General features: G+C 40.4%; 1 protein-coding gene across 1 annotated transcript; it reads right to left on the reverse strand.

Annotated features, from left to right (window-relative positions):
- Nucleotides 1–940: 940 nt before the first annotated feature.
- Nucleotides 941–27,865, reverse strand: cpn1.L (carboxypeptidase N subunit 1 L homeolog). The gene is made up of 10 exons (XM_041570000.1): nucleotides 27,644–27,865; nucleotide 27,087; nucleotides 25,170–25,366; nucleotides 24,402–24,557; nucleotides 13,274–13,447; nucleotides 10,623–10,734; nucleotides 8,219–8,358; nucleotides 4,479–4,578; nucleotides 3,091–3,209; nucleotides 941–1,194 (listed from the first exon to the last, which is right to left on the reverse strand). Exons 1-10 carry the CDS (start codon nucleotides 27,863–27,865, stop codon nucleotides 1,069–1,071), a joined length of 1,347 nt encoding a protein of 448 aa, XP_041425934.1. The 3' UTR covers nucleotides 941–1,068.
- Nucleotides 27,866–27,941: the final 76 nt, after the last annotated feature.

The following is a 27,941-nucleotide window of genomic DNA, read 5'->3' on the forward strand; positions in this document are numbered from 1 at the left end:
CTATATTGCAGGGCATAGATTCTCTGAACACTGCATGGATTACATAACAGGCTCCTTTATACTCAGCAGGGGCCCTACCAGTAATTATATACATTGGTTGCTCAGCGGTTTCTACAGCTCAGACAAAGTAATTCAGCAATTTCACAGTATTTGGGGTAACTAATTTGCAGTACCACTTGGTCAAAGGCCTCTCTCTAGGAGTTTTTCTGTGCCACAGTTATACCTAAGCATGCACAAATGCCACCCATTCTTTTTTCAAATTTGGGATTGTTTGGAAGTATGCTGTCGTGTTTGGGAGGGCTCCTGGTCTCTAATACTAAACCCACTTTAAACTGACTGTGGCAGATGCTGACAAAACAAATCAACATATGTTTTTGTGTATTTTGTAAATATTGTTTTCCTAAAAAAAAGATAAAGCCATCTTTCTGTAAGATCAAAATTCATGTTACTATCATTGTAATTTCTTACCTTTTGTAAATATATTTTATCATTTTTACTACCATTAATAATAATACCTAATGCCTTTATTGGAAGTGAACATCTAATTTCTCTTCTAAAAAGGATCAATTTCATCACAATCCAGTAAGCCATTATTATGGGAAGGACACCCACAGATAGGTATAGGAACCCTCTAATTCAGTATTCGGCTGAATCCCCAAATCCTACTTAATGTATTCCGCCAAATACCGAACTGAACCCAAACCTTAAATAGCCTTAAATAGCCTGTGTATGTGCAAAACACATCTTTTATGCTTTATATAGTATTCCCAAGGCAGCACTGCTGACCAATGTGCCATCACCCAAGCACCATTAGCTGTTGAATAATCCAAGGAAGGTTTTAAAAAATAGTTTGTTTGTTAAATAATTGTTTAATATCTGTTTAATATCTCTGTACAATCAGCACCAAGGATCACCAAAAAGCAAAAGATTTCGGAATGATCACTATAACCCTATTCTTTAATATTTCTTCAAATAGCACTACAAAAGATTTAATTAACATTCTGTAGTTTTCATTTTCTCTTTCGTTTGCTTTTTTTTTTTATGCTACTGGCATTTTCACTCTTCCTTTCATAGGTTTTCATGTGTTCTCCAAGATGTAAAATCTGCCATGATACCTTCCAGATTTTTTTTGTGATTGCGATTCAGGATCCTTGATTCTATTGTTGCTTTCTGCTGCTTTAGCTGGAAATGAACCTGGAAGGAAGAGAATATGTTTCTGTCTTAAAGGGGTGGTTCACCTTTAACGTAACTTTTATCAAGTTATAGAATGGCCAATTCTAAGCAACTTTTCAATTGGTGTTCATTATTTATTTTTTATAGTTTTATAGTTATTTGCCTTTTTCTTCTGACACTTTGCAGCTGACCCCTTCTAAAAAACAAATGCTCTGTAAGGCTTCACATGTATTGTTATTGCTACTTTTTATTGCTCAGCTTTCTATTCAGGCCTCTCCAATTTATATTCCAGTCTCTTATTCAAATCAATGCATGGTTGCTAGGGGAATGCTTAAAATGCGAATTGAAGAGCTGCTGAATAAAAAATGAAATACGATAACTCATAAACCTTTGATTATAAAAAAAATTAAAACAAATTGCAAGTTATCTCAGAATATCACTCTCTAGATCGTACTAAAAGTTATCTAAAAAATGAACAACCCCTTTAAGTGATTGGTGATGTAATGGGTGCAGCATTGTAGCAAATGAATATAAAAAGTCTTACCCTGGTCAGTCAGACAAATTGCAGGATTCCCCAGCGCCCCCCTCCCCATCGTCCTGCCCTAGGCAGGTGCCTATTCTGCCTACTCCTGGTACTGGCCTTGCTGATGACGATGAATATAAATTTATTGAATGAATGTATGTATGTATGTATATTTTTATTTTAGCGCCACCACAGAGTCTGTGCAGAAGCTTTCATTTTTACTGAAGCAACAGCAGAGAAAGATCTGGGTGAGTATTGAAGCTGCACCAATGGCGGAACTACCAGGGGAGCAGGGGGTGCGATTGGGCCGGCTGCACGTCCCGCACCAGGGCCTGCCCCCCTTGAGTTACATTACTGAGACTCATCCCAGGAATACAAACACAAGTCTGGGATTGCTTACCTTGGAAACCCATTATCCAGAAGGGGGAAGACCATGTCTCAAAGAGTAACCCTTTTACTGCCAGACACTCGGGTCTGAACAGTTGCTTTTTACACATTTGGCCACATGAGGGGTGTCGGAGAGGGTGCAGAGGCGCGGGCAGATTGGAGTCCCCATGCTTAACCCCATCCGCATTTCTGGAGTCCCAGGAGTGAAGGCTCTCTGGTTGCACCATCAGCTGCCTATTTGCAGAAGGTCCCCTGGAGAAGGAACTGGGTGCATGTGACCAGGACAGAGGCCTTGGTGACTTTGGGAGAGAAGATGCAGATGCCTCTCGCCAGAAGTCCCGGGGGGAGACGCACAAGCCCAGGGGCCTGCCTATGGCAAAGCCATGCCTACTTGTGTAAGATGCTTGGGGTGCTCGGCTGACAGAGCCAGAGATGCCCCTTCCAGGAAGTCCCAATAAGTACAAATTTGCCTAGGCAGCCCCAGAAACAGTTCAAATGGTCTACAGCCCCCTGCACAGCCCTTTCAGGGGAGTGGCCCATGTAGAGGGTGCAGTGGGGAGCGAGGGAGCAGCACGTGAGCACAACTTTATATAGGGAAACAGCAGACCCCTCAAAGCGCCACTCAACTGCAGCCTGGCTTCTGGTCCCCATTGGCTGCAATGTCTCTGCTCACAAGGGTGTCTTCAAACAAACATTCCTTGTGGGACACATTCTTGTAACTCCTGGCAACAGTGTGTTTTTAGACTTCTAAATGTATAATGATGCATTAGGAGTAAATGGTTGTATCATGTTCAATAACACATTGTAATACTGGTTCAACCTATCAATAATATTGATGTTATATAAAATAATATTGATGTTATATAAAATGTTAGTGGATTTAGCTGATACTTCAGGTGTGAATCTTGTGTTGGCGAATGACCTTGATAACACGCTGAAGCTTGGATTCTATGACATGTGCTGTGATGGACAGTTTTTTCAGCAATATAAACAGTTTCTGAACTTACCAATGTGGCATTAGCTGGGCCAACAGTTGCAGACAAAGTCTTGGAATAATAGCCCTCTGCTGATGCAGTAACTTCATATGTGCCAGGTAATAATAGCCGAAAATAATCACCACCTTCACCTGTGAAAATGAAAAAGATTATTGTTGGTAAAGTGTTTAGCATTTTAGTATTATGCAGATAGAGAATGCCCCAGCTAACAGACCAAATATGCGTGGGAAGTAGAAATAAAGTTATAGCCTAACTTTGAAGGAAAGTGTTGTACAAGAATTCCATAGCACCACCTGAATTATACGGAAAGGCCATTATTAGCATTGCCTGGTATTAAATACCCACAATGACATTAATCTAACCTTACCATAAATAAAATGGACACAAGTTTTGTGGCATGCACCTTGCATGTAGCAGTAGGTACAAATTTTGCAGTTTGGGAGTTTGGATAAGAACCAAGAGCAAAAACATGACAGTTTTTCTTCTTGCACAGAAAGAGCAAATGAACCCAGAATGTTGGCTTTATGGCATATTTTCACATCTCAATAATTATTATGTGTAGTATTCATCAGTAATTAGTGATGGGCGAATTTATTCGCCAGGCGCGAATTTGAGGCGAATTCCTGCGATTCGCCCCTGGCGAATAAATTCGCAAAACCGCTGCGAAAATTCGGCAGTGAAAATTCACCAGTGTCAAAAAAATGGACCCTGGCGTCCGTTTTTTGGCCGCCGGTGCATTTTCGGCAGCGAATTTGCCCCGGTGTCAAAAAAACAGACACAGGCGTCAAAAAAACGGACGCAGGCTTCAAAAACGGACGCCAGCATCAAAAACGAGACTCAGTTTCGTGAATTTTGCAGGAAATTCGCGAATTTTTTGGCGAACGCGAAACACCCCAAATTCGCCCATCACTATCAGTAATGCCTAACCTTAAATTACAACTGCCTACATGCCCTAGATTGTTTGCTGGGAGCTATTAACTATTGCAAAGCCATAGACTGAACCAGTGTCGGATTGGCCCACAGGGATACCAGGAAAACTCTCGGTGGGCCCAGGTATCAGTGGGCCTTTTCTTCTAGCCATTTCTTCTTGGCCTATTTTATGGTCATTTCCTATTTCTTATGGGAACTAAAAGGCTTAATAATGGAAGAATAGAGTATAGTATGTAGAGAAAAGAGACTAGGAAAATAAAGAGGTTGAATGAGGAGAGGTGGTATAGTAGTTCTAAAATTGGGCCCTCTGTCTAAAGTTTTTGTGGTGAGCCCCTGGCATCCCAGTCCGACACTGCACTGAACATATGTGATATATATATAATTAGTAATATTGTGAGTCCCAACCTTCGCTGCCTTGTCCCGGGTCCCTTTTTCTTGACAGCTTAAGTTTGGTTTCTATAATAACATACCTGAAGTAACATCATGGGCAATGCCACTGACTGAGATCACCGCATTGGCTATTCCATTGCCATTTTCATCTGTTATCATTCCTTTTATTCCCTGGTGAACCTGAACAGCAAACATGTTCAGTCACTCTCAAGTCTCTCTTATATTAGTGATGATTGAAAACAAACCCATGAATCAAAATCTGCTCATTAAAACTTGTTGCTAAAATATGAACATTTTCATTAAACTTTATTTCTGGTTAAATAAAAACATGCTCTTAAAGGTACAGGTATGGGATCTGTTATCCAGAAACCCGTCCAGAAAACTCTGTCAGCCATAGACTTCATTATAATCAAATAATCCAAATCTTTAAAAATTATTTCCTTTTTCTCTGTAATGATTAAAATACTACCTTGTATTTGATCCAAACTAAGATATAATTAATCCTTATTGGAAGCAAAACCAACCTATTGGGTTTATTTCATGTTTAAATGATTTTCTAGTGGACTTAAGGTATAAAGATCCAAATTATGGATCCATTATCTGAAAAACCCCAGGTCCTGAGCATTCTGGATAATAGGTCCCATATCAGTACCAGGTACTTTCTGCTGCTCTTGTTCAAGAGGGATATAAAGTAAAAGAAAAGTTATGAACAGGCCATATAAGTGGCCACTCTCACAACAATTAGCTAGAGACAGTGCCAAATGGTATATATGTCATATAGCTCTATAGTGGATTTAAGGAAGGACTAATGGGAATTTTCCCAGACTGGGGTCGACTTAGAGATCCTCTTGTACCCCAGCAGGCCTGTCTAACCCTGAAGGAGGTTTCATACAGCCCAGTGCTGTACAGTTCAGTTTTTGCTGGTAACTTTCAATAATCTATAGGAATCTGGGTGTATTTGTTAACTTTAGCCTGATTCCAATATTTTATAGTGTTAGAAGTGTGCCCAGTTGGATCATTCCTGTAATACAGTTATGGGACCGGTTATCCAGAATGCTCGGGACCTTGGGTTTTCCGGATAACAGATCTTTCTATAATTTGGATCTTCATACCTCAAGTCTATTAGAAAATCATGTAAACATTAAATAAACTCAATAGGCTGGTTTTGCTTCCAATAAGGATTAATTATATCTTAGTTGGGATCAAGTACAACATACTGTTTTATTATTACAGAGACAAAAGGAAAGCATTTTTAAAATATTGATTATTTGATTATAATGGAGTCTATGGGAGACGGCCTTTCCGTAATTCGGAGCTTTCTGGATAATGGGTTTCCGGATAACGGATCCCATACCTGTACTTGGAAAACACAACCGTGCAGCAATATTTGCTAACACAAATTCAACAGCGTGTCGAAGGAATTTTAGTGCCTATAAAATACCGGTGTCTTGGGTTTTTTCAGGGTTTGTTGGCCAAGGCCATAAAAGTGGCGCAGGGCGGCCAACAAAGTCTGTACTGTGTAAAGTCAATGTGCCCCGAGTAAATGTAGGAAGCAACGTATAATTCCCTGTGTGTATAAGTTTACTATTAATTTCTGTTCAGCGGTTCCCCCTTGTATATTTTACAGATTTATTTTCGGGGGAAGGTAATTGATTTACTGGAAGATGTTATTCAAAAATCCAAAAGAAATGAATGGAGAGCGGTGGAATTTCACACTAGTGGACTCTGGTGATCTCTTCACTTCACTCTGATAAATAAACCCATTTGGCTGTTAATCACTGTATATTTGTAAAACATGTTGCATGTAATTGGATTTGGCTACACCAGTCTAAAATTTGTCATGATGCCAGTTGGGATACAGAACATAGTAATGCCCAAACCTTAAACAAAAACGGTATTTTGCAAGGTATAAGTTAATGGAACAGCATTGTTTTTTTAATGAATACAGCAAAATAAGAGTAAATGGTCAAAGAATGCATTCAGTATCCAAAAACCTGTTATCCTGAAAATTATGGGGTTTGTCTTCCATCGACTCCATTTTATCCAAATAATCCAAGTTTTTAAAAATTATTTCTGTTTTTTTGTAATAATAAAACAGTACCTTGTACTTGATCCAAACTGAGATATAATTAATCCTTATTGGAAGCAAAACCAGTCTGTTGGGTTTATTTACTGTTTAAATGACTTTCTAAAAGACTTAAGGTATGAAGATCCAAATTACGGAAAGATCTGTTAATCAGAAAACATCTGGTCCCCAGCATTCTGGATAACAGGTCCCATACCTGTAGTATTTGGATAAGGCTTTTCCATTAGTGTTTTATAACCAGACAAAGCTAAAATTGTGGACCTTTATCCAACTAAACATCTAGAATTTATTATTCAGAAACCATTTATCCAGAAAGCTCCAATTATCAGTATGCCATCTCTGATAGAGAGAAGTATTTTTTCGACTGCTTTCCTTTTTCCCTGTAATAATATATCAATACCTTGTAATGATGCTAAAGAACCTGCATAAATTCACACTAGCAACAAACCAATATTTTATTACATTTTTAATTGTCCTTTAGTAAATTTAAGGTATGATGATCAATATTTGATAAAGTCCCTTTGTCTTAAAGGAGAACTAAAAATGTATCTAGAAATGCTGTACATTATGTTTTGGGCTTCTGTACCAGCCCAAGGCACCCACAACCCTTTAGCAGTAAAGATCTGTGTCTCCAAATATGCCCCAGTAGCTCCCCATCTTCTATTCTGCTGATTCACTGCACATGCTCTGCGCTGCTGTCACTTACTGAACTTAGGGGCCAACTCAAAATATCCAGTACACATAAAATATAAATTTCACAATATAAGGATGATTAGTAATCAGGGGCGATTCTGGCTATAATGCCGCCTGAGGCGGCCTTCTTTCGCCGCCCCCACCCCTCCCCACGGCACTAACCTTTATATCGCCGGAGAGGGCAGGGGCGGTCCGCGACGCTTAGTGCAGAGAGCGCAATAGCGCTCTCTGCACTAGAAGAGCCGAATTTCCGGTTTGAAAACCGGAAATTCGGCTCTTAGTTACCAGGAGCGGCATTTTTGCCGCCCCTGGCAACCAGGGGGGCGCTGCCGCCTGAGGCGAGTGTCTCAACTCGCCTCATTGGTGGAGCGCCCCTGTTAGTAATTAATACAGATAATTACTACATGGCAGCACAGAATCCAGTGCAATTAGCATCAGAATTTAATAATCAGCCCTGTAGCATCAGCTAATAGTACAGGCCAACCTCATTTTCTGCTTGATAATTTGCAACAACCCCTAAGCTTAGTTTCTCAACAGCTGCTCAGAGCCCACTGAGCATGTGAGTGTCACAGACACTTTCCAAGATAGTGACCCCCTGTGATGAGTTTGAAGTCCTGGATCATTGCTGCTATTGAGATGCTGAAACTTTAGGCTGGTGTAAGTTCAGTATATAAAATATGGCATTCTCCTTTAAGCATTCCAGATCATAATGATCATATCCATACAATTCTTTAAAGCTGTATGCATAGGGGAATATTTAATATAAAGAGTAAAACTACTGAACTACTTGTTCACTACAGTCCACAAGAAGGAAATTCTGCTGCTCTGTGGTCACTTGTTTGGGATTTTGTTATAAATGTGAAATTGAGAGTCTGCCCTTTGTTTAATAAACTCCCATACAAGTGAATAGCGATCAGAAAAATTTCACTCTAAGGGGAGTTCTATTTTAGCTTTTGATGAATATTCCCCATAGTATATTAAATGAAATCTACTGATTTGTTCTTCACATTGATAATATGCAAATTATCTGAACAGTTTCACCTTTTCGATATAGGTTATTAGAGCTTCACGGTTTCCATGCCATTCTTGTTCTAGTTTTTCCTCTCGTGGAAACTTTTCACAGCTTATCTCCAAGGTGATTTCAAAGCAGTTGGTGTAAAGGTAATTAAAGTCTTGCATGCCTGATATAATACAGTAGATATATCATTAGGAAAACAGAGCTTTGGAGCTACTGCATTGTACAAATGTATAAGAAAACACCGGGAGCCTGCAGGCAATGCAATAAATTAGTGATGTGCGGGTCAGGAAAAACTCAACCACAGCTGGCTCTAACCCAAAAAGCCTTAACCCGCACCGACCCTAATCTGCAAACTGTTGCAATTGCAGGACCCAGGGTTTTCTTGCTCTCTGCGCTACTTGTGTGCGAGTTTCTAGTTCAAAAACAGGGAATCTTTGGGAGCAGAGGAGGAGTGTACTTCCCCAGTCTGACCCTCACCCAACCCTAACCTGCAATGATCAGCCATATTTCAACTCAACCAGTGGTCAACCTGCGGTCACCGTGGGTTTCAGGTCAACCTGCACATCAGTACAGCCAGACCTGTGAATCTCATATTCTGCCTTATGATTTCAGCAAATTTTAAGGCCTGGATCAGTACTTTTATAGGGCTGCTGAACCTCTGCACTGGAACAGTAAGTTCAGAATACAATATACCAGGGCTGGAACTAGAGTTTCGCAGAAGAGGCACCTGCCTAGGGTGCAATGATATGGGGGCTCTAGACTTCTTAAATTGTCTTCTGCCTTCACCTAGTCCATTTTTGCAGCCCACTTTTGTTTCCCCTCTCCCCTCCGCCAATCTTCCCCCTTCCCCTCCCCTCTGTCGCTCTCCCCCCTTCCCCTTCATCTCTCTCGCTGTCCTTCGGAGGCACACACGCAAGGGGGGCAAGGGTTAGAAGCAGGGTGGCCGTCTGGGTTGCCTAGGGTGCCCGGCCGGCTCTGCAATAGTCAGCATTTCTTTTCATATTTTGTTTAAGGCTTTAGTTCTCCTTTAAGTTTGTTTTTAATTAATTTTATTTACCTATACAGGTATGGCACCTGTTATCCAGAATGCTCGGGACCTGGGGTTTTCTGGATAAGGTATCTGTCTGTAATTTGGATCTTCAGAACTTAAGTCTACTAGAAAATTATTTAAACATTAAATAAGTCAAACAGGCTTAAGGTTTAATTATATCTTATTTTTTATCAAGTACAGGGTACTGTTTTATTATTACAGAGAAAAAGGAAATCATTTTTAAAAATTTGGATTATTTGGATAAAACGGAGTCTATGGGAGATGGCCTTTCCATAATTCAGAGCTTTCTGGATAACAGGTTTCCGGAAAACGGACTCTATATCCTGTATATGGTTGTATACAGTTATTGAAAAACATTGGTATAAAATATTCTGGTGGTCAAATTATCAATAGAAATAATGGGATGATTCTGGGCTTTACTGGGACCTTGGTGATCCCAGGCTCAATGGGAACACCTAGCTGCACAGACACCAGGAGCCAAAGAGAAAGAGGCCACTCCTTTCCAACACTATATGGGAGTGTGGCAGGAAGAGGTCATTACACCCTTGGCCAATAACTAGTGGTGTACTAAAGAGAATGTTACAGGGTTTGTACCAAATAACAAAGGAGTACAGAATGAAGGTAGAGATTTAACTCTATAGGGCATAGCAATCCTATAGGTCCCCACACTATCAAGTTACTTGTCCTATACTTCTGCATGCTATATACACAGTGCAGCAGCCCACCCAACCAGCAGTTAGTTGAGATCATCGAATACTGTAATAAATGTGTATGTGTGTAAAGATACCCATCAGATTAGGAACCTTATTAAGTTGGCCATACACCTTGAGATCCTTTCATTTGGCGATCTCTATGGCCTAGGGTAAGCAGTCCTATGGAGTGGCGAGGACTACATCAATGCACCAACCTCATCAGATGGAATATCTGTCTGATTTTTTGCCCAAATATCAATCAGACAGGCCATTGGGGGACCCGCTGCCAACTCAGTCTGGAGGGCTAAGTCAGCAAAAATATGGTACCAAACCCAAATCCAAACCGATATTTATGTACCATGGATACTGGTTGACTCTTCTGTCAGGCCATTTAGAAAACTGAATCTGCCAATGCATGATGACCCCCAGTCCTTGGGGCATCAGCATATGAGTAGCTGCAAGTTATTATACTACACTTATAACTACCACTAGCTATAAAGATTTATATTCTTTGGGTTGATGACAGTTGGGGGATTTATTCATAAATGTGGTGCAGTTTCTAAAATAAGGCGATTGTGCTGCACCCATTGTTTTTACATTTTACCTTTGCACTGAAGCGCTGCACACTGCAAATCATTTAATAAGACTGAAGGAAGATACCCTCTACAAGGTTTCCTCCTTTACCTTTGTAGGTTGAAAACCAAATCGCTCCATTGGCGATTCCTTCTTCAAAGAAATCTTCACAGTTATACCCGGTATGCATCCAGCCATGTGCATACGAATACGTTTTAGCAAGCTGGGGAGAAATAATGGCATTAGATATATGGTATGGTATTCAACATAACAGAAGTGCTCTCATAAGAGGTCAGTCACTTGACACATGAAGCTAAAAAAAACTGCAGGGACACAGCAGCTTATGGATGGCTTCTTTCAGTCAACTGCATTGTGTCTAGGGTTGCCACCTTTTCTGGAAAAAAATACCGGCCATCCTATATATTTATCTTTTTTCCCAATTAATAACATTGGGATCAACCATCATTTTTACTAGCCAGGCTGGTAAAATACTGGCCAGGTGGCAACCCTAATTGTGTCATGTTGAAAGAAAGTCATGCTTCAAAAACAGAAATGTAATCTAATTCACACAAGACCTGTATAATTTGATGTACAATCTTTGTAAAGATCTGCAATATGTCGGTGCTATAAATAAAGAATAATAATATAAATAACAAGTACCCATGTATATTGCTTTAAAGTGACATTATACTGGCAAGGTGTGAATTCTCTAAACAATAGGAAATAGTTATTTTTTTTATTTTTGATCACGAATAAAACAAAAGACAGTCCCATGTCTCAAGACTGATTTAGTAAACGAAGCAAAACTTGTAAATGTGACTGCAGCTGGTAAGGTTTCATTGGACGAATAGAGGGTTATTGGGCAATCAGAAAGATTCCACAATGGCCGCCAAAAGTAACGTAAAAAATATAATATTTATTGTAGATTCAAAAAGGAACAGTATCTCCATTGGCCCAATGGAGATACTGTTCCTTTTTTAATAAATTTGCAATCTACAATATTTTCAACTTTATTTTTGGCGTCCCTTGTGGAAACTCAAATCGCGTTTTAAAAACTCAAATAGATTCGAATTTGTGGGTTGATCCTATTCACCCAAATTTGTAAAATCAGATATTTTTTAATAAATTGCAATTGGTCGAATTTAGAATTAAATAACTCCCATGAACTCAAAATGTGACCCTTGATAAATCTGCCCCATATTGCCATAGCAGTTTCAAAAGAATGGTCACTGGACTGGCAGACAATTTTAGAGTTTTACAATTGGATCACTGAAACTGGTTAAAACACCATTTTAGGTGTACAACGTATTATTTGGTGTTCCAATGTGGCTTACAAGTGAAGTGATGCGAGCAGGAGCATTTAACCCTGTGTTTAATTGCCACTTTGTGACTAGGCTGAAGGGTTATTGCACAAGGGGCATGAATACTTGTGGTGTAGCTCCAAAGACCTTTGTACATGAGTGCTGTTGGAAGGCGTTCTATGAATTTTAATAAAGTAATTATACTAAAAAAATATAGGTATGGGATCACTCATCCGGAAATCCACAATAATTAGAGGAAGGCTAATTCCCATTTTAAGTAAATAATTCAAATTTTCTTCTCTGTATTTACAAAATTGTACCTTGTATTTAATGGTAACTAAGCTGCAAGAATTAGATGGCAAAACAAACCTATTGGGATTATTAATAAATTATTTTAAGCAGACTTACGGTATGGTGATCTAAGTTATGGAAAGATGCCTTATCTGGAAAACCGAGCATTCCACATAATATACTGTATCCTATGCCTGTGCGGGTTGAGTTTTTCTCAAAGCTAAACCCTAAACCGGCCCGCTCCGTCTGATGCTGGGTTTCTGAGTTCAAGTTTAAAAGAAACAAAGCACTAAGAGGCTTATTTATCAAAGGTCGAATTTTGAATTGATGTGAATTTTTTTTTTACTCTAATAAATTCGAATGTAGTCACAACTTGAATGGGAGGTGATTTATAAAAAAAATTAGAACGTCTAAAATACAATCAAATGGGAGCGACCCGAAAATTCGATTTCGTATTGGAATTGAATAAGAACGAAACTCGAATCGAATTTTACTCCTAAAAAAAAACACGAATTTCAGGAAGGCTTTTAACATCTTCAAATGGGTCTATGGACCTTTGCCATTGACATGTAAATGAATTTGACAGGTTTTAAGTGGTGAATATTTGAATTAGAACTGTTTCCATGGTAGAGGTGTGATAAATCTTATATTTGAGTTTACATTCGAAACTTAATAAATTTGACCCATTATTTGTTCCTCCGTAGCCGCACCATTTAAAATAATTTTTAGATATCTGTTACAAATATAAGATTTTGGGCTCTGGTTTATGTTACAGTGGCAATGCAAATTATCGAAAATGTCAACTCTACGTAAATATTTGATTTGAAACCCTCCTCCAGCCTCTGGAGAAAGGTGGAATTTACTTTTAGAGGATTAAAGAAGGTACATGTCCAAAACCGAATTTATTTCTCCCATATTTTGCTTGTGTACATTATTTTAGCGTAACAGCAAAGGTTGTAACAGGAATCAACAAATCAGAAGCAAGCAACATAAACATTGAAGTATAGATATATAACTAGGATGTTCTATCTGTTAATTTCAGGCTATAAAATTAAAATAGATCATGGGGCGAGTTTACTAACATAAGAGGTAAATTGGACCAGCACAGTTACCTATAGCAACAGTCAGCAATTCATTTTGATTAGATTATTAGACAGGGAACCACATTACCTCTTTAAAGAGAGCGTCATCTGGTGTTGAAGTATAGGAAGCACGGAAGAATCTGCCGCCCTTAATTTTATCATATGGATAATTTGCGACGACAGCTCCACTATGTAGATTTGCAGAAAGCACAAAATTGTAATTTTTCAACCACTTAATTATTGCCAGAGTCTCAGGCTTAATCTAAGAAACCAAAGAAGTATGAAACATAAGTCATGAAAGCATAAAAATAATGTTGAATGGGAGTACATTCATTATCTCACAACACAGCCACAAATATAATTCTTATATTATTTTGTTCACAGTTTTTAAAGCAGCTCGCAACTTTAAATAAAGGAGCAGATTTCCGTCTTTGATCAGCATATTTTTTGTGAGATAGGGAGCTTTTCTCCAAATTGGCTTGGGTAGCCTACCAAATGGCAGACACATGGGCTACATGATCATCAGCTGCTGGAACATCAGACAAGAGGAAGTCTTGAGGGGAGGCTTGGGGATGCTGCCCATACACGGTCAAGGGCAATGAGGAGGCATGACAAGCGTTATTTTGAGAGAATTCCGCCCAAGGGAGTAGATCGGCCCAATTGTCCTGATAGACAGACTTCTCAGGAACTGTTCCAATGCTTGGTTTACTCTTTCAGTTGCCCCGCTGGATTGAGGGTGATAGGCAGAGGAGAATTGAAGAGCGATACCCAAGTCTTTGCACAAAGAGCGCCAGAATTTGGACACAAACTGGGAACCTCTGTCTGATACAATCTCCACCAGGAAGCCATGAAGTCAAAAGATATATTGAATGAACAACTGAGAGAGTTCAATGGCAGAGTGAAGTTTTCGTAGGGGGATAAAGTGTGCCTTCTTACTGAGGCGATCAATAACTAGCAGAGAAGAGAAAAATCATCGGCACAACACGATCAATAACTACCCATATTACAGTGTTTCCTTTAGAAGGTGGTAGTTTTACAATAAAGTCCATAGCTTAATGAGTCCAAGGACGGGAAGGAATGGATAGAGGATGCAATAGACCACTAGGACGAAAATGACTGGACTTGGAAGAGGCACAAATTGCACAGGCTGCTACAAAGTCTTTCACATCCTTTCAGAAAGTTGGCCACTAAAGGAGATGACTGACAAGCTCTACAGTCTTTTGAGTGCCAGGGTGTCCAGCTTGCTTGAAACAGTGGCTCTGTTGAAGAACAGGAATGCGGAACTCAGGTGGCACGTATACCATGCCTATGGGGGTCTCAGCAGGGGCGAAGGACTGGACAGATAGAATCTGGCTCGCCAGTTGAGGAAACTTTGCGAGCTGAACAATTGGTTCTTGCTCTTCACTGATGCTCCTGGAAAGGGCATCTGCCTTTCTGTTTCTGGAGACGGGATGATATTTAAGGACAAAATCGTGTGAAGAAGAGCGACCCAACGAACCTGATGAGGATTTAATCTCTTAAGTCTGAATGAACTCCAAGTTCTTATGATCGGTGTAAATGGTAACCGGGTGAGGGGCTCCCTCAAGGAAGTGTCGCCACTCCTCGAGTGCAAGTTTAACTGCCAAAAGCTCACGATTTCCAACATCATAATTTTGCTCGGCAGGAATTTCTTCGTAAAATAGGCACAAGGTTGAAGCTTCTCATTTGAAACTGGTCTCTGTAAGAGGATAGTTCCAGCTCTGACGTCAGAGGCGTTGACTTCAATGAAGAAATCTTGTAGCAGATCAGGATGTTAAAGGACAGAAGTTGAAACAAATGAGTCTGAAACGCCTCCAGGGCATGAGGAGGCCAGGCATTTGGTTTTAATTCCTTTCCGATTAAGAGGCAATACAGGTGCAATATGGGAGGAGAACCCCTTGATAAATTGTCGGTAGTAATTAGCGAACCCGACAAAGCTCTGTATGGCCTTAGTGCTTGTAGGAAGAGGCCAATCTCGGATTGCAGAAACTTTAGAAGGATCCAACTCGAATCCCTCACGAAAGATGATGTAACCCAGGAAGGGAATCTTAGGAATTCTGAAGAGACACTTCTCCAGCTTGGCAAAAAGAGTTTTCTCTCAGACGGGAAAGAACTTCTTTAACCTGGGTTTGGTGACTTGCCAAGTCCTTGGAGAAGATCAAAATGTCGTCTAAATACACGACCACAGATTGTCCCAACAGATCTCTGGATATATAATTTACAAACTCTTGGAAGACGGCAGGGGCATTGCAGAGGCCTGAAAAGCATTACCAGGTACTCATAATGCAAATGAGGTTGTACTCTCCTCGGAGAACCAACTTAGTGAAGAACTTAGCCCCTCTGAGTTGATCGTAGAGTTCAGAGATAAACGGCAGAGGGTATCAATTCTTTACAGTGATTTTATTTAGGCTCTTGTAATCTATACAGGGATGAAATCCACCATCCTTCTACTCCACAAAGAAGAACCCAGCCACTACAGGGGAAGATGAAGATCTAATAAATCCTCGCTGGAGGTTTTCTTGAATGTATTCCTTCATCGCAGAAGTCTCGGCAGGAGATAAGGGGTGGGTACGACCCCTGGGGGACTTGGTGCCAGGAAGAAGTTTGATGGGACAATCGTAGGAGCGATGAGGAGGAAGAGTCTCCGCTGACTTTTTGCAGAAGACATCTATGAACTCCCTGTAGACTGTTGGCAGGGACTTAAAGAGAGATCTGATTGGAGGACCAATCAATGGAGGGATTGTGCAGACAAAGCCAGGGTAACCCCAACACCACGGGAACAGATGAGCAGATAATAATCAGGAACGATAGTTTCTCTTTATGTAAAGTCCCAACCTGCACAGGTAATTCTCCTGTTGTCATGGAGATTATCTCAGACGTTAATGGTCTGTCATCAATTGCTAGAACCTGCAGGGGAGTAGTCAAAAGTATACAGAGGCACTTCCATGTATTTGGCAAAGGCAGCGTCTATGAAATTCCATGCAGCCCTGGAATCAAGAAAGGCAGAACTGATGATTCGCTTAGCGGCCAGATGGATCTGTAGGGGCAGAAGAAATCTTTGAGAGTTCTCTTGGGGTTTTGGTGTAATGCCACCCACGTGTGACACCCCAGTTTACCTTGAAGATGCGAACTCTTTGGCTTCACAGGGCAGGAATTGGCAAAATGAACTTGACCGCCACAGTATAAATACAGACCTGCCGAGTGCCTGTGAATTTTCTCCTGCTCAGAGAGACGTGCCCTTCTGTCCTGCATAGGTTCCTCAGAAGAATTAACAGGAAGCTGCTGGGATGGAGAAGACAACAGGTGTCTTTGGAAGCGTGGAGCCAATATAAGCTGAAATCTTTTACAGCGCTCCCTGTCGGATTGATGTTTCCTGAGCCGTGTATCCACCTTGATGGCGAGAGCAATTAGATCTTCCAAAACTTCAGAATGTTCCCTGGAGACCAAGTCATCTTTGAATCTGGATGACAAGCCTTGATAGAACACTGCTGCGTAAGCCTCGTTGTTCCAGCTCATTTCAGCCATCAAGGTTCTGAAATAAATGCGTACTCACTGGTGCTGCGGTTCCCTTGCCTAATCTGTAGAAGCAGGGAAGACTTTGTACGTCAAACAGTACAGAAGGCTTGGAGGAAGGCCTTGGCATTAAAGGCCAGAGGAGAATTCTTCTCCCAAAGTGGTGTTGCCCACTCGAGCGGTTTCCCGTCCAAGCTTGACATCACATACCCCACCTTGGCGTGTTCACTGGAGTACTGCGAGGGTTGAAACTCAAACTGGATAAGACATTGAGTAGCGAAACCTCTGCAGGCTTGTGGATCCCCATTATAGTGGGGAGGTGGAGGAATGCGAGGCTCTGCAGCCGATGAAGCCGCAGAAGGAGAAGCAACTGAGGGGGTGGATGGCATCTGGGAAAGGAGGATGTCCAGTACTTGCCCAATGCGGACCTGCTGAGCTTCAGACACTTCTATGAGGGACGCCAATCCGTGGAAAGCTCTTTTGACATCAGATGAAGCTTCCTCAGTGGGGTCCATGGCCTGAAAATACTGTCAGGGGGCCTATCGGCTCCCAGCGGGAGTATTTAGGACCAAGGAGGAAGCTTAGGGTTAAAGTCCAAGTTTGCAGTACAATTGGGGATCCGGAGTAGACAGTCGATATTCAGGCAATAGTTCAATAGGCAGGCAGATAAGTAGCAAAGTCAAGGTTCAGGCAAGGTCAAAGTCCAGGAATCAATAGAACATGAAAATGAATTATAGAACATACAGGAATGTGGCAAAGAAATCCTATTTTTGGGCATTGAACCTGTGACCTCGGCGTCCTTTTATTACGATTCTTCACACCGGACGATTAGACGTTGGTGCCGCTACCCACGTGGCAGCCATGGGCACTGCTGCCAGAGATGGGAGCGCCATCGGGCACTCCTGATACATTAAGTATATACAGTACTGTATTGGCACAGAGTTTTTATTTTACACACTCCCTATCTTGTATTATTATTAATGATGCACCAATTCCAGGATTTGGTATGGGATCAGTAGTGGAACTACCAAAGGGCCAGGGGGATGAGACTGCTAGAGCCCATGTCATGCCGCAGCTCCACCCCCACAACTCCTGTGCTATGCAGGTGGCGAATCTGGTCCCCCGGCCGCCTGCCAGAGGGGGTCCACGATGTCGGCAGAGGGGTCCAGGATGAATTTCGTCTCTTAAAGTTACCAGGAGCGGCATTTTTGCAACCCCTGGTAACTAGTGGGGCGCTGTTGCCTAAGGTGGGTTTCTCAACTTTCTGAGCCCCTGGCTACTGCCTAGTTAGATCTGCCACTGGTAGTGCTAAACTAATACCAAGTGGACTAGACACATGTCAAGCACTAAACTTTTCTGTCATCACATGTACCTGTGGTCTGTCTGGAACAACAAATGGGGTAATGTACTGATACATTTCCATATGACTACAGTAGTGATCTGAGAAACAAATTATCATTTGCGACTCTTTATTCCAGGGTCACAATGCTGCCCCTGGCAAATTTGCAAGTCTCTGCACCAGCACGCAGTATAGGGACAAATTCACTAAAGGGTGGATTGTCGCCAGTGAACGATTACCACACTTCGCCAGGTGAAAATGTGTTACCACTTCGCTAATTCACTAAAATGCAAAGTTGAGTCCTGGGAGCCGAACGGTTGTGACATTTTTCTCTAGCATTACTTCCGCAAAAATCAAACACAGTTTAGCCGATCAACACACCTATTATAGATTAATGCATGAGTGACCTCTAGTGACCAAAAGAGGAAATTATAAAAAAAACTAAATTAGTGTACTCATGCATTTAAAAAAAAAAAGTAAAGTTATTGGGACATAAAATTAAAATCCATTAGACTCCACAAAAAAGCCTAACGAGTTTCATGCTTACCCAGACTGGCCCGGCGGAAAACTGGGAAAATACCCAGTGGGCCCGACCCTTAATGGGCCCCCGCCGGGCCAGACCCCTCTCCAGATCTTCTGCGCATGCGCTAGGCACCAGGCGCCTTCACGCTGGTGCAGTGATCTGCGTCTTTTTGTGCATGCTCCCGGCGTGCCACAGTAGGGGGGCGGGGGGCTTGGAGGGGAGCCCTTGACAGTAGTCCCGTTGGGCCCTGGGCCCCCCAGTTCGACCCTGCTTCTTGTCTACGTAAGAGAGTCAGTAAGTCACCTCCCCTAATATTTACTCTAACCTGTTCACGTGCCAATGCAGAAATATATATATATATATATATATATATATATATATATATATATATATATATATATATATATATTTAACATCATAACCTTTATTGATAAAATAATAGGCATTACATGTACTTCTGATATTGCAATACTTATAAGTTCCATATAAGTGCGTCTATTGATATTTCTTAGTACACATTTACACCAGTTGTACATGAATTATACATTATGGTAATAAAAGTAAAAGAAAAAGAAACAGAAAGAAAAATTGACTGGAAAACATCAAGACTATGATAAACCAGCTTTTGCATCTCTAAGGTACAAAAAGAATTCCACGTGTGGGTACTAATAGTATCCATTAATAAGTGTATTTATTATACACATTGATCTTATCTGTTTACCTTGCTTAAGGAGTTGGCCACAATCCCCAAACTTTTTCAAATTTACTAGAGGGCTTCCTTTTTGTATATAGATAAGACATACAATTAATATAATTAAGCATTTGTTCCATCCACATCTGATGAGTTGGGGGTCTACATTTTTCCACTTATGGGTTAGGCATTTGCGTGCCTGTGGCGTATAGTAATTAGATGGTTCTTATTAAACTGAGATTCATCACAAGCTCCCAATATGGCTAGTTCAGGGGTTGGAGCAAGAGGCATTCCCAGTGCGTCTGTTAATGTAGCAAACACTTCTTTCCAGTACTGTTGTATTTTTTTTTACAATCCCAGAGCAAATGTTTGAATGTTCCCAACTCTGAGTTACATCTAGTACAAGTAGGGGGATCTGGGGATTCATTCTGTGTATTCCTACCGAGCGAGATAAAGTAGGCCCTATCTCTGAATCATTTTATGATTTGCATTAGGGGATACAAATCCAGGTGCCTCCAAGGCATCTAACCAATGCTCATCTGTAAGTGAAGGAATATCCGCCTGCCAAATTATGCTTAGGCTCGCATTGGTTTTTGTCATTTTTACTGGATCGTAATACTTTATAAACATTTGAGATAAGGTGCTGATTTTCTTGCAATTCCAATACTCTACTGTGGCAAGCTGGCGGCTTGTACACGTAACTTTTAGGGGGATTAGTCAATGGTGAGCAGGCAGCATAGGAAAAAGGAGCATGAAGACAGGGACACACAGCTTCTTCAAGGAAAACACACGTTTATTTTCCCACTTTTCACCAACACAGTGTATTGTACAGAAACACAGGGGTGACCATTTTATCATTCAAACAAATAATAAAATAAAAACCTAGCCCATTGGGCACTACCTTCACACCTTGAAGCAGTCCCTGACTAGGCTGGGCCCCTTGTGGACTACCAGCAAACAAAACAATTGTTGTGGCTCACCCCTGTACTCACAGTCTTGGAGTGAACGCTTTAGCCTCCTGGCTTTTCTTCAATGTCCCACACAGACAACAAATCTGGCTCTTAGTCACAGCCAAGGGCTCCCTCTGCTTCATGCAGGATCAGGCGGCACTCCCAGCTCCTCTAGAAGTTCCTCACACAGCCAGGTCTCCTACCTGCTGTGCCCTGATGAGAGACACCCTCTCCCATTCTAATTAAGTTTAAATAGCCTTTCCACAGGACAGCTTTCCTGTGGAAGGTGAACTCCAATCTCTGAACTGGATCTGCGGAATGGAGTCCCTGGCTACTAAAGTCTTTAAACAGAGCACTGATTCTCTGTTTCATAACTCCCTTCCTGGAGCCTATCTCAGTACCTGGGGCGAAATTAAATTTTCCTCCTTTTGTTAGTCACTCTACCACACTACAAAAAGGTGGCTTCCCAATTTTAAACGGGTCAGTGGTATATGTGTGTTGGATCTGCCTATATAACAGCCAATGATTAGCTGGGATATCAAATTCCCGTTGGATCTGATCAAACATTTTAAGAGTGTTATTATGGAACAGATGGTGTAGTACTTTTATTCCTTCACTTTCCCATGCTCGACCCACCGCTACCAAAGTAAATTCCCATAGTTGCTGATTATCCCATAGAGGTGTATCTGGGTTTTTGGATTGATGGGCGCACAAAGCTTGTGCACGCGCCCACACTTTACGGGCTAATTGCATTAAAGGGCACAGTGTAGTTTTTTGCTTACAAACCAAGGGATAGGATGGAGCACACAGGTTGCAGACTCTGCTGCAAAATACCTTATTGATCACCACATGTTTCGGATCAACATGGATCCTTTATCAAGTGTGATCACAGTTTTAAGATGTAGCATATCAAATACAACCTTTTTATTTATCAGAGTAGATACTCCTCCTGTGTACACTGAATAAGTAGAGTGATAGCCCCAAACCACCCAGGGTTTTTTAAGTGCTAATATAGATGATCCTGTGAGATGTGTTTCTTGAAGAAACACTATATCCGGATGATGTGTTTTGGCATGGCTTAGGGCTGTGCGTCTCTTAATAGGATCATTCAATCCCCTAACGTTCCATATAATTTGTTTTATATTACCCGCCATTGTGTAAATTGTAGAGGTCTCTTTTTGTTCCCCACTATCCCTACTATATTGAACATATATGTGTACATTTTCAAAAAGTGTAAATATTTCAACACAGCAATTTTTGGCTTGTTTTCAAGCTTTTTTTCCATTGGTATATCACGGTTCTGCTATCCTCTATGCACATATATACATTCCCCTTAGCATTTCCCATAGCATACATCATATCATTGTTGTCTTCCATAAAACAATTAACATTTACCATGTCATCAAACCATATGATCCAACTTCCCATCCCTCCCCGTGGCCCCATTCCAACTAAAAAAAAAACTTTTGAGGCTACTTTTCCCAAACCAAACTAATCTGGGCAAATTCAACCCTTGCATGGGGTATTAACCCAAAATGTGGGGGGGGGGGCGCTTTGAGTGGCGTCTCCTGTGCCATAAAACCCTATAAAATTATTTTCCAGGGTAGCTGTTGGTGGTTAGAAGCGATGTTTCCCCCCCTCCCCCGGGAAGTGTGGTGCGCATCCAACTTTGCCTGGGTGCTCAGTGCTCAGTGATGTCAGCTTTATTTTAGCAGTTCGCCTGGTTTGAGGTGGCAAAGGAAACTCAGGCGTAAGAGGTAACATTCAGTATAATCTGCACTTTACTGAATTTGCGGAGCAACAACCGTTCGCCAGAGCAAAAAGTCGCCTGGCAACAGCGTGTGATTGAACACTAGCAACGGTCTCTTTCGTTAGCAAATTGTCCTCTACGCCTGTGAATTGGCGAAGTCCCTGCGGATGGGATTTCTGGCAAAATGTCGTTAGCGTTAGCCACTATGCCCTTTAGTGAATCTGCCCCATAGTCTCCATCGTGCTCACAAATATGCAGTGGGCATATTTACTCGTCATTTGTGAAGAGTGTGGGTGTTCCACAACAACTTGGCCAGGAGGCAGAACAACTCATCCGGTTACTCGTAACAGGGAGCAGAACTTTGAGGTATACACATGCTCAGTGATTTTTAGACTTTAGACAACTGTCCTTAGTTCTTTTATGCATTTTGATTGTAATTAATTGCTCAAATGAGTAAAAATGAGAGATGTATCAAATCTTCAATCTTTGGATTTGCCTAATTATGATTAAAAAGGTCTCAGCAGAATAGAACCCAAAGCCAAATTGCATTATCTGTGAGCAAAATATCATGTTCAGTTGTCCAAAGCGGTAAAGTCAATTGAAAGACAAGGGGGGGTATGATGGGGAGGGGCTGGGGGCAGTGGCACAGACCAGGACCGAAGAAGCAATTAATCTGCCCAGAAGCATACCCTGCTAAAACATCTTGTAAGCAAAGAAAAATCTGCAATCTACAGTAGTAGAGGCATAGGATCAGTATCTTGAAACTTACTATGGTAATATAGGCCGCCCGAATGATCGGAACAGGTGAAAGTGAAGAGGAGTTCCTCTTCAATCCCTATCAGCTTGCTAACAGCATCTTTCTGGATTTGTCTGAATGGCTCCCCAGGTGGCCATACATGCCTAGATAGTTGGGTAGTAAGGACCAAATTAACCAAACTGCCTGACCAAATTTGGGAATGTATGGCCAGCTTTAGAATAAAGCCATGTTAATGGCAAAACAATCCTATTGGCTTGCTTTTAATTTTAAATTATTTTTAGTAGCATTAAGGCAAGACCTTCACCATTACGGAAGGACCTCTTACCCAGAATACCAAGATTCCCACACATTCTGGAAAGTAGACCCTCGTACCTATAAATCTTACACCCTGTGAGTCTACACCGTCTGTCAGGTGGTATTTGTAAGCAAATAAAAATGACACATTTTATTTTGTTTCTAGTTCAGAGAAACATCCTTCTATAACTGGATGTTCAGCTTGACTGCTACTCCACAGAAAATCAGTTTCATATTACATTTTAACAAGTTTAATATTTTAAATAAAATAAGAATGTAATCAGTTGACATAACTGACATCATATAGATGATACATACAAACCCTTATCTCAATCTTTCAAATATATATGTAAGATATAGGATTCAAGATAACCACAGGCTTAAGATACAAGATAATTTAGTTTAAAGGGGAACTGACGCTATTTTAAATAATTCATTAAATTCTAATTATTTATTATTTGCAATAATATGCAGTTAGGAAAAACTCTAGGAAATAATGTTTTTCCTAGCTACCTATTATTATTATGATCCCTACTTATTGCTGCATGTTATGCTTATTGCTACACCAATAGTTGCAAATAAAAATTTGCATGTCGCAAAGTATTTCTTCATTAGGCTTTTATTGCACCGGGAATCTTAATTACGTATTGCGAAACCATTAACAACTGCTCTGGAGTTTTGTTAAATATTTTGTTGAAAAAAACGGTTTGCAATTGCAAAATGTTATTACATACACTGCACACTATCACATACTATACAATTCGCAATCACTATGCTACTGTCACATGAGGGGCATAGTATTTGCAAAGGCAACATTTTGACATTGCGAGCGATCTTTGCGTTATGACCGATATTACATTACTCCCATCGCCTCTTTGTTTTATCAAAGCCGGTCAGCCTGCTAACTTGTTTATGGGGTGTGCATGGGCATGCTGAGTGCAGGAACCCTGTGAACTAGGTACAGGTATTTTGGGCATTTTGGAAGTGGTAAGATGAGGCACAGATAGTGATGGGAGAATAAATTTGGCAGACACAAATTTGCAGCGAATTTCCATTTTATGCCACAATCAAATTAATTCACGAAACTGCGCCGACAATTCGCCGGCGGAAAAACCCCCACTTAAAAAAAAATTGCTGCGTGTCATAATTGTCGCATGTCAAAATTATTCGGACGCCCATTGACTTTAATGCGTTTGGGCCAAATTTACGCATGTCAAATAATGAACTACCCCTGTACTATACTTGAATCCCCTGGATGCTGAATTAGCTTTTAATCCAATCTCTGTCAATCAACAGGAGAGCCAAAAATATTGCAATAGAATTGTGTGTTAGTGTATAAATGGCTACAGAGCTGTAAAATATAATTGTTGTTGTTACCTACCAGTGCCATCCAGTCATCTGGAAGAGGAAGGTGGTGATTTGGGCCTCCATATTTTTCATTATCATACATGACAGCATTGAGATCAGGGAAGTTACGGTTTAGATCCGCATGATGCCCATTACTTCTCCCGGGCAAGTATCCATTTCTGTCTGGCCCCTGACAATCAGTAAGGTTAAAGGGAAATTATAACACATTATACTTTTACAGACTTAAATGGTTATCTCTAGTTTTCTTTTTCATAACTGCATTGGCTGAGTGAGGGACAATTTTACAGTATAACCAGCATTGGCGGGTCCCTAGTAGGGGAAATATATATATATAAAAGTAGAAAGTTATAGTATAAATTTTTGATAATAACACACCATTGTGTCGAATGCAACATATTTTCCTCATCTGCATAATATTTGCTGTCTTATTGATTTTATTTGTTTAATGTGAAAATCAAATAAAATATTTAAAACACAAACACAGAAAGTATGCTTTATATTGTATAATTGTTAGGGATTTTAGTATGTATATTAACGGTGCTCTTATTGCAACCCTGCAGCTGTTGTTCATCTGCTACACCTAGCTGCCCAACAGAGCCGGGATTTGTAGACCAAGAAACCTGGAGGGACAGGGGTTGGCCATAAGTTGGGCAAGCCTTCACTGTAGCTTTCATACGAATCAGCATTGGACACAATTCTTACTTTCAGGAGGTTTACGCTGTAATCTAATTCCCTCCTGGATCAGAATCAGGAATATAAATAATGATATATGCTTTAGCACCTGTTCTGCAGCATTTTCATATCCATCTGGGTTCATGGAAGGTAGAATGTGTATCCTGGTGGTCTGTATGAGTCTGGTAATGCGCTCGTTGTTGTTCCGGTACTCTTCACAAAGAAACTCAGCAAGCTGGATGAGGAGTTCCCGTCCCAATAGCTCATTACCATGGATATTCCCAACATACTTGAATTCTGGTTCCACTGAGGATTAAACACAACATTGTAAGATGAATTTGTTTGTTGAAGAATAAGGTACAATATAAAGAGGAGCATTGATAGTAGTGTTTTTTTATTGTCTAAACAGTAAATCATTGGATTGGTGTAGCATAAATATTTGTACCTAGAAGCCACAAGAGGTCAATTACAAAGACCTGGGGATGAAGTGCAAGAGTATTCCCCCTTAGTGCTCATTCAGGCAGGGTTAGGGTATGGAGATAAATATTAAAGAAAGGTCCATGATCTAGAAAACCCCAGGTCCCGAGCATTCTGGATACAAGGTCCTATGCCTGTACAAGGTACTGTTTTATTATTACAGAGGAAAAAAGGAAATCATTTTTAAACATTTTTCAATTATTTGATGGCCTTCCCATGTCTTTGGGCCTAAACGCACAAGTCATATATTAATTGTTTTAAAAGTAAATAAGATCTGGAGTTAAGATCTGGGGACTTTTATGTCATATATAGTACAAGCTGCATTCATGCACAAGAGTACAGGTATGAGATCTGTTATCTAGAAACCCGTTATCCAGAAAGCTCCAAATTACGAAAAAGGCTGTCTCCCATAGACTCCATTACAACAAAAAAATCCAGATTTTTCTTTTTCTTTGTAATAATAAAACAGTAGCTTGTACTTGATCCAAACTAAGATATAATTAATCCTTTTTGGAAGCAAAACCAGCCTATAGGTTTAATTCAAATTTACATGATTTTCAATTAGACTTAAAGGTCATGTAAAGTTTAAAATAGAATAAGCCTAGAAATGCTGTATTTTGTATACTAAATATAAACATGAACTTACTGCACCACAAGCCTAATCAAACAAATAATTTATGCTTTCAAAGTTGGCTACAGGGGGTCACCATCCTGTAACTTTGTTAAACATCTTTGCAAGACTAAGACTGTGCACATGCTCAGTGTGGTCTGGGCTGCTTAGGGATCATCATAAACAAAGCTGCTTGAGTTCTGCATGGCTGGGAAGTAAGGCGGGGGCTCCCCCTGCTGTACATAAGTATGATTGTTTCCCCGCTCAGCAGTTAGGGACCATCTGACAATTCCTATCCACAGCAGTAAATGAAGGGAGAATTTCACTGCATACAGTCAGGTTTCTTATAAAAATGGTACACATTTTTTAATTAAAGTATATTGAAGATAGGTTTCCTTTTCATTAAAAAAAGTAAAAATGGGATTTTATTTTTTTACCTTTGCATGCCCTTTAAGTAAACTTTTAGTATGTAATAGAATGTCAAATTCTAAGCAACTTTCCCATTGGTTTTTATTATTTATTTTTTATAGTTTTATATTTATTTGCCTTTTTCTTCTGACTCTTTCCAGCTTTCAAATGGGCGTCTCTGACCCCATCTAAAAAACAAATGCTCTGTGAGGCTAAATATGTATTTATATGTTATTGCTAATTTTTATTTCTCATTGTTCTAGTATGGTCCTCTCCTATTCATAATCCAGTCTCTTTTTCAAATAAATGCATGGTTGCTACGGTATTTTGGACCCTAGCTACCAGAGCAAATTGAAGAGCTCCGGAATAAAAAACTAAATAACTCAAAAACCACAAACTGTTCCAGAATATCACTTTCGACATCATACTAAAAGTAAACGCAAAGGTGAACAACCCCCTTACGTCTTCTTAAAAGTAACTTAAATATTAAATAAACCCAATAGGATTGTTTTGCCTCCAATGTGGATTAACACTAACTATCAAGTACAAGGTATCACTTTAAAAGAGTCTATGGGAGATGGCCGTCCCGTAACTCAGAGCTTTCTGGATAATGGGTTTCTGGATAACTGATCCCTTATCTGTTTTTGCTTGCCATTTCAAAGAGATGCTGTCATACCATATAAAACTATTTTTGCCTGAGAATAATGTCATTTCTTTAATTGTAAAAAAGTTCTAGCACTATTCTGTTGGCACATTTCCTTGTACTTGTAGGTTTTGTCTGTTTACAGTAGTCATTCAATTTTGTTTCAGTTTTTACTAAAACAGTAATTGGTGTGAAACCCTTTGGTCTCCAATATTACAAATTTGGTGTAAATGACATATATTTGCTGTAAATGTGTATTGTGCACTGCTTAGAGCGAATATTGCTTGGCAAGAACAGATTATTTTTATGGGGGTGCAATGGCAGCCCTTTTACTACTCCAGCCGTTGGGAATGTGGGAGGTTGCAGTCTATCAACAATTAGAAGGCTGCAGGTTGCCCTTCCATGCATTAAAAGGAGTGTATTTATACATCAGCAGTACTTACACAAGGTCATGGATCTCGGGGTTGCCACTGAATTGAATCACATAGAGTTGCCTTTCCTCCACGCTTGTTCCAATGCTGTAAATTCTGGTGATATCGGGACACTGGTTTTGCACATTATACAGAGCCCGGACCAGATCATCATAACGGTGATGGAAAAAGTTGACTGAGTCTGCTACCTTACATAGGAGGAAAAGTTTAAGCAATGACCACAATCCCAGTGCCATTCTCCCAGCTCCTCTTGCCTCTACAACAACTTAAGTTTCTAAATAGAAAGTAAGCACAGCCCTTCTTGTACTTCTA

This window comes from Xenopus laevis, chromosome 7L (genome assembly GCF_017654675.1).
Source record: "Xenopus laevis strain J_2021 chromosome 7L, Xenopus_laevis_v10.1, whole genome shotgun sequence".
Lineage (NCBI taxonomy): Eukaryota > Metazoa > Chordata > Amphibia > Anura > Pipidae > Xenopus > Xenopus laevis.

Bases quoted from the DNA above. Each gene is read 5' to 3' on its own strand.
- cpn1.L (XM_041570000.1), bottom strand. From the start codon at position 27,865: ATGGCACTGGGATTGTGGTCATTGCTTAAACTTTTCCTCCTATGTAAG. The intron at 24,558-25,169 runs GTGCTAAAGCAT...ACTGATTGTCAG, and splicing joins ATGAAAATGCTGCAGAACAG to GGGCCAGACAGAAATGGATA. The intron at 1,195-3,090 runs GTAAGTTCAGAA...TCTTCCTTCCAG, and splicing joins GCCCAGCTAATGCCACATTG to GTTCATTTCCAGCTAAAGCA.